Source organism: Bison bison, unplaced genomic scaffold (assembly GCF_000754665.1).
Source record: "Bison bison bison isolate TAMUID 2011002044 unplaced genomic scaffold, Bison_UMD1.0 scf7180017864333, whole genome shotgun sequence".
NCBI lineage: Eukaryota > Metazoa > Chordata > Mammalia > Artiodactyla > Bovidae > Bison > Bison bison.
This window is the reverse complement of record NW_011494905.1, coordinates 4649958-4659869: the sequence shown is the minus strand read 5'-3', so window position 1 is coordinate 4659869 and position 9912 is coordinate 4649958. Positions and strand designations below refer to the sequence as shown.

Below are 9912 nucleotides of genomic sequence, written 5' to 3'. Positions count from 1 at the left end.
CAAAAGATTCTTTTAACTGCCCCTTATCGATCATGCCTCTAATTATGGGTAGCCATAACGATGGTGGCTTAAGTTAATTTTCGAAACATGGAGCTAGTCTTGACGGTTCAAATTAGTCGAGATTCTGACCATTTAACTGGGCCTACGTAAGTGTCCAAAGAATGACCTCTTGATGTCAGAGGGCCAAAAACTCCACCCTCAGATCATGCTGATGCTGCCATTTTCTGAATATGCATCCGAAGAAGCAGCAGTTAACTTAGGTATGCCTGCGTGGAACACGGATCGCCTCAGCTTTTTCTTGCCTCCAATCACCTTTCTCCATGCCTCAGACCACCCTGCTTCTTAATCTCATAAATATCTCAAGCCTCTTGAGTTTGGGGAGGCAGATTGGAGATCTGTTCTCCTTTCTTCTCTTTTGGCTTCCTTGGGAAGAAATCCTTTCTCTGCAGAAAACCTCAGCATCTAAGCATTTGGCTTGCTGTGCATTGGGCAAATGAAACTAATTCCGTAACAAATGGTTAAAAGAAGAAAGATATAGCTAGAAGTTGCAAATATAAAGTGGATGAAACAATTAAGAATAACTGACCTTGGTTGTAAAAATATGATATATCCTACCCTATCATATATCATAGCCATGACTATGAATATGCACACACACAGACTTCCTTCTGGTTTTTTCTTCTTGAGCATTAACAAATTATTTGAATGTGGAAATACAGTTATAATTATAAGACCTCAGCCAATTCACTTAACCACTGTAAGAACCTCCACTTTTAAAGTGGAGATAGCATTCTGACCTCAAAGAGTTTTTGTTAATTGAATTACATGAAAACATGCAAACTGCAATCAATAAATATCATGTAATTACAACAAAGGTCCGTCTAGTCAAGGCTATGGTTTTTCCTGTGGTCGTGTATGGATGTGAGAGTTGGACTGTGAAGAAAGCTGAGCGCCGAAGAACTGATGCTTTTGAACTGTGGTGTTGGAGAAGACTCTTGAGAGTCCCCTGGACTGCAAGGAGTTCCAACCAGTCCATTCTGAAGGAGATTAGCCCTGAGATTTCTTTGGAAGGAATGATGCTAAAGCTGAAACTCCAGTACTTTGGCCACCTCATACGAAGAGTTGACTCATTGGAGAAGACTCTGATGCTGGGAGGGATTGAGGCCGGAGGAGAAGGGGACGACAGAGGATGAGATGGCTGGATGGCATCACTGACTCAATGGACGTGAGTCTGAGTGAACTCCAGGAGTTGGTGATGGACAGGGAGACCTGGCATGCTGCGATTCATGGGGTCGCAAAGAGTTGGACACGACTCAGCAACTGAACTGAACTGAATTACAAAATTTATATGAAATTATTATGTCTTGTAATAATAAAAGCAATACCAAAAATGTTTCTATTTTCACAACTGTTTATACGAGAAATGCAAAGTATGTGAACGCGCAGATTGAAAAAGTTGGTAACGCTTGGAGGTAAGCAAGAATATCTGGAAAGAGGCCACTTGACTATCATACTTATCAGATGTAGAAATGATATAGAGTTAGTGAGATAGGTAAAAGAAGTAGTGAATTTTGACATAGTATTTCATAAATTGATGGGCATTTTTTAGATCAGTGCTGAAGGACTTAGAGATAGTATAAATTTGAATTTGAATGCAATTTACCCATTAATGCTCCTTCCTCAGGTACCTTTCAGCCCAATCAATCCCATGACTCAGCTTTGCCCCAGTGTTGTATGATCTGACACCTATATTACCAGTTCAACTTTGTCTCCTGAGCTTCAAACAGACCTAAATTTCTAACTTCCTGGCAACCAGCTCAACTCCACATTTCATGAACATTTCAAACTCAATATGTCCTAAACAGAATCCCCACACCTACTCTTCTTTTAGTTCTCTCCTTTTAAATTAATGGACTCACCATCTACCAAAACAGACTACAATCTTTGACTTCTTCTTCTCATTCACCTACCATATCCTATCAGTTATCTTCTTCCACTGATATCCTGAATATCTCAAGATTTCTTCATCTCTCTCCATTCCTAGCACCCCTAATGTAGTTTATGTACTTATATGTACCATATGAGCCAATACAATTATGGTGAGAAATACATAAGCTGTCTGTGTCTAAGACACTCCATGCACTTTCAACCGTCTCCACATCTTTGCATCTGATCCAAACTTCTTTTTCAGTTCTTTAATACTTATTTTAAAATCTTTGTATTTTTATCTGCTTCCTCTATTAAACAATGCCTTCCACAAAGGCAAGAATCTTGTCTCATTTATATTTGTATTCTTAATCACAATCATAATACCCACAACTTGTAGGTACTAGAAAACATTTGTCAAATAAAGAGATTCCAAGTGCTGTAGAATAAAAGACTCTGAGTAAAAACCAAAAAAAAATAAAAATAAAAAAATGAATTTTATAAATGTACTTTTAAAAATAAATTATTCCATTAGATAGTAAATAATTTGAAATTTTTGACTGTGAAGAGCTCAGTTCCACATAATTTCCTCTCTTCTGCCATTGTGGGTTTCCTAAATTGAATTAGGGCTTCCCTCAAAGCTCAGTTGGTAAAAAAATCTGCCTGCAATGCAGGAGGCCCCAGCTCAATTCCTGGATTGGGAAGATCCCCTGGAGAAAGGATAAGCTACCCATTCCAGTATTCTTGGGCTTCCCTTGTAGATCAGCTGGTAAAGAATCTGCCTGCAATGTGGGAGACCTGGGCTCGATCCCTGGGTAGGGAAGATCCCCTGGAGAAGGCTACCCACTCCAGTATTCTGGCCTGAAGAAAGAGTCAGACAAAGAGTCAGACATGACTGAGTGACCTTCATTTTCAAATTGAATTAAATTGCTTCAGGTATTTCATTTAGTTATGCACTTTCACCATATTCTTTTACTTTTCCTTATTTCATTTACTAGAGAAATTTAAAAAAGGTAGTTTAAATCACCCTTTAAAAATTGTATTATACCAAAATATTCATATAAAAGGAATTCTATATCCCCAGAATTACTATTCTTATTTATACTTTTGCATTAATATAACTGAGAATTAATCAAAGCCAATTTTGGAAAAAGTCCTAAACACAAATAACTTTGTGACATAAAAACCAACAACAAAAGAGAAACCAAGACACAAAGAACTGGATCAGAGCAGTCATCATCTCATATCCCAGACTGAGATCACTTGTTTTCTTAGAGATCTGGGACTCAGGGTGGCCTTTGACTAAGAAATGGTTTGGCAAATGAAGGTTCCAGACTGTTTATAGGAAGAAAAGAAGACTTTGAAAGAATAGTTGAATGAGAAAATCCTTAAAGAAAATACACTTAACAGATTCACAAAGTAGTTTGATTGACTGAAAACCAACTAATTAATCAACCACTAGCCCTGCTCATACCCATGTATGCACATGCGTGCGTGCACACAAACACACACACACACACACACACACACACACACACCCGCTATTCTTACTTCTATCTAAGGAGAGCTATATGAACCTCAAGTTTCCCTTGGCTGATAGGAAGTCTTGGGCAAAATGTAATGTTCCAGTCTACTAGCTGCATTCATGTATATTTAGGGGGTAGTTATTCTACCACAACCCCTTTTTTAAACTTTCTATCTTATATTGGAGTATAGCCAATTAACAAAGTTGTGATAGTTTCAAGTGAATAGTAAAGGGACTTAGCCATATGTATACACGTATCCATTCTCCCCTAAACTCCCCTCCCATCCAGGCTGCCACTTAACATTGAGCAGAGTTCCCTGTGCTATACAGTAGGACCTTGTTTTCACTCCCTTTTGATATTTTATTTTTCATCTTCCTTTTAAAGTATTCAATTTTACTTCTATATGGCAGAAAAAAATAAAGCATTATCAAGTATTAGAGCCATGCAGTGGTATTTCTCTGAAGGTAACAGAACTTGTTTTTCAGTCCTTTACCCTGAATTTCTTTCAGCAAAGAACACTCAGAGAATAAGTGCTTAAAGATACCAGGTATGAGAAATAAGAGAAGACTTGGCCCAGAAAGTGATGGATGCCATAACCAAAGCAGGTGGTATTTATTTTTGACTTGTAATAAAAAAGAATGACTACTACTTCAAAATATATATTATATTAATTATTAGAACCAGATTCCCCTTAAAGGCAGGAAATGGCTTTGGAAACATACATTATTAAGTTCTTTCAGTTGGATTAACATGTATTAAAAAAAAAAGAGAAACAGATAAATGACTCTGCACTTTAATAAGGAAGAGGAAAAGAACAGGAGTTTGGGGAAGAACAAGAGCAGGAAAGAGAAGACGAGATTCTGAAGCAATGCATCTGAGCATTATTGTTAATAATGTCTTTTAAAAATAAGATCCAATATTCCATCTGAAGTTCTGGGCATTATTGTGATGTACATTCCTATCGTATCTCCCAGAAGCTCTGAGTGAGTCTTCTCTCATGTATATGTCTTTATATCAGGGTTATGTTGTTCTATATGACTTTGGGTAGTTAAGAGTCAGACTAGTGGCTGATGTTGATGCTTGGGTTGAGGTATGGTGAATTAGGAGAATGACATAATCCATACAGTGAACTAATTTAGTGCCTTCAAGTGCTTGACATCAGAGGCAAACCTTGAGACCATAAGCCACTGAAGACATCTAAATAAATCTTAAAAAGACCCTTGCCTTTTGCTGAGAGCAGAATGGGATTCTAGCCAACTTCACTTATGTGTTAGAGGGAAAGAAGACCCCCCTCTAGCCTCTGATCACATACATTTTGCCTCTGATCCTTTTTGTAAAACAATGGCTTTATTAATTAAAATTATTTGTTTATACACATACATACTTGCTTACATGAAGAAGTCTGTTTAAAATAAAGCAAAAAATAGAATATATGCCATCCAACCATAGGAGGACTTAAATGCAGACTTCCATATTTTGAATTTATAGCAAATAAAGAATTATGATACTCTAAAATGATGTGACAGCCTATAAAGATAAAATAGAAAGGACAGAGAAGGCAAGAATTTCGAAGCCCTTATGTATATTCTTATATATATATGGTTTTGTTGAAAATATAAAGGCTGATTTTTCACTGCATTTATAGCTCTGTTTTACTTTCTGACTATTCAGAGTGCCCAAGGACAGCTTAAGTCTCCCTGCTGCTGCTGCTAAGTCACTTCAGTTGTGTCCAACTTTGTGCGACCCCACAGACAGCCTCCCACCAGGCTCCCCCGTCCCTGGGATTCTCCAGGCAAGAACACTGGAGTGGGTTGCCATTTCCTGCTGCAGTGCATGAAACTGACAAGTGAAAGTGAAGTCACTCAGTTGTGTCCGACTCTTAGCGACCCCATGGACTACAGTCTAGCAGGCTCCTCCGTCCACGGGGTTTGCCAGGCAAGAGTATGGGAGTGGGGTGCCATTGCCTTCTCCATAAGTCTCCCTAGGAAAGTTGAAATAATAGTAGACGGGGACCTCTCAGCCATCTGAGACAAATTTAAAATCTACTTGGGAAGATGAGATTTAAAGACATAAAAAATACTCTTAATTTCTTTATAATTTATGGAGCATTTATATATACTTTATCCAATTTAACTTTACAATGGCCCAGTGAGGTTCAGAGGAAAGGCAGTTGTTCATCATGTCCATTTTAGAGATAATACTACCAAGGCCTAGAGGAAAAAAGTGATTAAACATGATCACAGAGCTATATCTGACTTCCTACTTAACACTACTCTACATTCCTTCTCTGAATAAAATAATTATAATTTAATTATACACAGAAAATTCTATATACACTGTAAGCAATAGACATAGATGAACACAAGTATTGCAAGTTTTCAACAATATTACACTATGATTTTTGCTAAGAAATTAGCAAGAGGAAATAGCATCATATGGTTAATATAAATACAAGGCATTCTTTCTAATATAAAACAGCTCCACTGTTTACTAAAAAAATTCTATAAACCTATTATAGCTTTTGTCTATATAAAACCGAGGTTGAATCTTATCATTTTTTTAACATTACATGTTTTTAAAGCACATAGATTCTCCACAAAAACTAATTTAAGAGTGATGCCCAAGCTGCCTCCTACCTTGCAAATTCCGAGAAACTTCTCACTTGTGTATTTCATGGGGTGCTCAGTGAAGGTAGCAAAAGGCATCTCAGTGGACCATGGATTCCAGCGGACGAACAGTGACTGTCGCTCAGGACTCCCCCAGTAGATCCTAAGGCCTTCTCCTTGTCTCCTGCAAGAAAGAAGCTTTCCCTTAGATTAGTCATCTTCATTAGATTAAACCAAAAAAGAAAAGGATGCAAAGGAAATGTACTACCCCAGTCAGCCTTTGTATTGATGCTGAGATAAGAGGCTGACCTACCAACTAGCTGAATTCTCCCAAGGAATTTAAGAGGAAAGACAAGGATGGATTTGGTCTCAAACATGATGAGTGAGGGACAGAGAGGCCTGGTGTGCTGCAGTCCATGGGATCATGAAGACACGACTTGGCAACTGAACAACAACAACTGATGAGTTCAAGGTGTTGTTGAGAATTCTGTAGGTTAATGCTTGGTTGGAAATGTTACTCTGGTGTTCTGGACAGAAACTAAGGCTGGAAATAAGCATACTGAAGTTATGCCAATATTCTGATGGTCAAAGCTAAAAGAGAAAGGAAGAAAGAAGAGTCAAGGTGGCAGGACAGGAATCGAAACATGGAAGACATAGTCAACATGGGAGATGGTTTCAAGAAGAAGGAAAATAATAGCAACTATAGAATCTACCAAGCAGTAAAACCAGGCAACAAATGACTGAGAAAAGACATTGGGACTTCTGTAGAAGAAGGGTATGTTTGATCTTTAAGAGAATTGATGGCCAATTTAAAATGCCCTGTGACCTCAGCTTTTATGTCTCCTGGTTCTCTATTCTCTGCACACATTTCATCCACCAGAATTGCAGCAGCACACATGCCAGAGCTCTGCCTGGTCACAGTTCTGATCCACAGTATGTGGGAGGCACCACTGTCTTTTAGAGGCCAAGCCCATTTAGTAAACCTAAGTGCAGAGCAAGAGAAAGTAGGTTTGGGAGTGATGATAGGAGGGGAGTTGTGGGAGAGGAATGTGGTCCACTGAATAACAAGTCTATAATCTCTGTGGCCTCTTCTTTTTGCCGGTACCCTTCAGAATTTACAGTTTGTGGTTTTAGACATTTCTGAATGCAAAGGGGTCCCTGGAGATTAAGCCAATCTCAGGTGCTTTGCATTCGACAAGCTTTAAAACTAAGTTACCTGTAATTCTAAGCAGCCCCATGGAACATCACAGAGCTCTCATTTTTTTCTAGAAATTAAATCCTGGATCTAGAAGGAAAAACCAGAGCTCAACTGTGATGCCTTCACAAAGCTGTCACTTCCTGTATTAAGGATAGATTCCTTTAGGAATGTCATTGTGGTTTTCAAATATTTATCCATGTAGAGATGTGTATAAACACAACCTCACACCTACATATAAAACACCCCAATTGGCCTCAGCTTCTTTTACAAAAGGGAAGTAAGAAAAGAGCCTGGAACATTCTGCTGCCCAATTCTCAGATTTTTGATGATTCTATCTGAAGGCTGATATCCAGCCTTTTTTTTTTTTTTTGTCCTTAATCCTTTGCCCAGGAAGGAGAAAAAAAGAAAAAGAAAAGAGAGAAAAATTAAAATATCATTGAATATCGCTAAAGTTCCCTTTTTGCTGGTTCATTTTCTTAGCTGCTATACTGGCTTCCTTGATGGCTCAGAGGGTAAAGAATCTGCCTGCAATGCAGAAGACACAGCAGATGGGGTTCGACCCCTGGATACAACAGATCCTCTGGAGGAGGAAATGGCTACCCACTCCAATATTCTTGCCTGAAAACTCTCATGGCCAGAGAAGCCTTGTGGCATTCAGTCTATGGGGCTGCAAAAGAGTCAGACACGACTGAGTATACACACTGATATTTATCTCCCCCCTGACCCTCCCGTACTTTACTTCATTCCTTTGTTTCCCTGGCCTGATAATAAGCCTTAAACTCAATGAATATTCTATGTATGCTGGTTAATGGAGCATTCTGGCTTGAGTCCATTAAAACAACTTGCATGATGCAATTATTTACTACTTCATATGTCGTTTCATGTACTAGGTGCAATTTTCCTTTTATCCAAAGGGGATGAAAATTTGCCAAGATAGCTTTCCCAGTAAACATAGTTTATATTCTTTCACTTTAGAGAAACCCCCAAAGGAAGTTTAAAAGCATGAAATTCAAAAGGACCCTATTTCTAAGCAACCGATCAATTTGAGTGTGGCAATGCCTTTCAGAGATGTAGTATACTATTTCTAAATAGACAAGTTCAGCCAACCTTCTCTCCTGAACTCCAGGGGTGATAGCTGGGAAGAGAAATCTACAACTGAGCGCTTTCTCTAAAGGTAAAACTAGGGTGGCATTTCTCAGCAAATCTTTCAGAACTAGAGTACCATGAAAATCTATCATATTCTGTCAGATATCATTAAGGCAACTGTGGAGAATATGACCAGGAATGCTTTATTAAACAGTTATATGTGGTACCATGGGAGTGGTCATCCGAGGGGAGAGAAGAGAATAAAAAATGCAGTGAACAGGAAGTCAGGGAGTGCTGAGGAAGAGTCTTGGTTTTGACACTTAATGCTATGTGACTATATAGCCAAGCTCATTTCTCTTTCTGAATCTCAATTTCCCCATCTTTCCTTCAGAGTGTCTCCATGTGGTGATATTTCATGACCTCAGTAACTCTGTGTAAATGGTGTAGACAGCTATTGTCATGATGCTACTAGCGTTACCCAGTCAAGGACATACAAGATCTACAAGAAACCTATGGATTGTGGCTTCTTTAGTTTAGGAGCATCAGCTTAGCCCCACTGAGGAGAACACATCTTCTGCTGCAAAACCCTCACCCAGTATTATTCCCTCACTCCTCAGGAACTTTAGCACCTACCACAATGTTTTACAAACATGGGAAAGAACAAATCAGGCACCTTGCGGTGGAGCAATAGTTTAAGGTTTATAAACTGTAGAATCTCAGAGCCCAAAGGGCTTTTGGAAGATACAACCAAGTGCCTTCTTTCTGGAGATGAGAAAACTGAGTCTCAGAAAGGACCAAGGCTTGCCTGAAGCATCACTACACACAGGGGTGACCTGGTGAGAGCCCTGGTCTCTCAAGATTCCATTTAGGGGTCTTTTCAGCATCCTGGACTATAGTTACAAAATACCTCCCAAGTTAAGCTCCTGCCATTACACAAGGCAGCATCATTTCCAACAGACACAGAGATAAAAGAATTGCCTGAAGGAGCCAGCCATAATCTGTGGGCACAAAGCCTGCCCAGGGATCCCAGCTAAAGGTCAGAAAGCCCTGTCTCAAAAGGAGCTGTAAATTTTTATATACTCTTTTAACATTAGCAATTATGAGATTATAGGAAAATAAGCCCTAGAAGTATAGGGGGAATTTATAAAAATGTTATGTCACCAGGGTGAGAAGACTGGGTCTTTCTCACTGAGCTGCTCTGTTCAAATTAATCAACACGGGAGCATAGTCCCAGAAAAATAATGCCAAAATCAAACTATTTAGCAAAGAAAATGTGATAGCATTTTCAAAAACATACTCTAAGGGTAAACTTCGGCTTTCACTAGTTCTATACCTTTGCACATTTCACACTACCTTCCTGAGAGTTCAGTTCAGTTCAGTTGAGTCACTCAGTCACGTCCGACTCTTTGTGACCCCATGAATCGCAGCACGCCAGGCCTCCCTGTCCATCACCAACTCCTGGAGTTCACTCAAACTCACGTCCATTGAGTCAGTGATGCCATCCAGCCATCTCACCCTCTGTCATCCCCTTCTCCTCCTGCCCTCAATCCCTCCCAGCATCAGGTCTTTT

General features: G+C 39.1%; 1 protein-coding gene across 2 annotated transcripts in view; it reads right to left on the bottom strand.

The window, feature by feature from the left end:
• The window catches only part of TPRG1 (tumor protein p63 regulated 1), a 189789-nt gene that overhangs the window by 15979 nt on the left and 163898 nt on the right, over positions 1–9912 (bottom strand). For both annotated transcript variants that reach the window (XM_010853939.1, XM_010853940.1), the window contains exon 5: positions 6089–6242. In XM_010853939.1, the coding sequence (XP_010852241.1) occupies positions 6089–6242 (154 nt within the window). The remainder of the gene's footprint in view (positions 1–6088; positions 6243–9912) is intronic.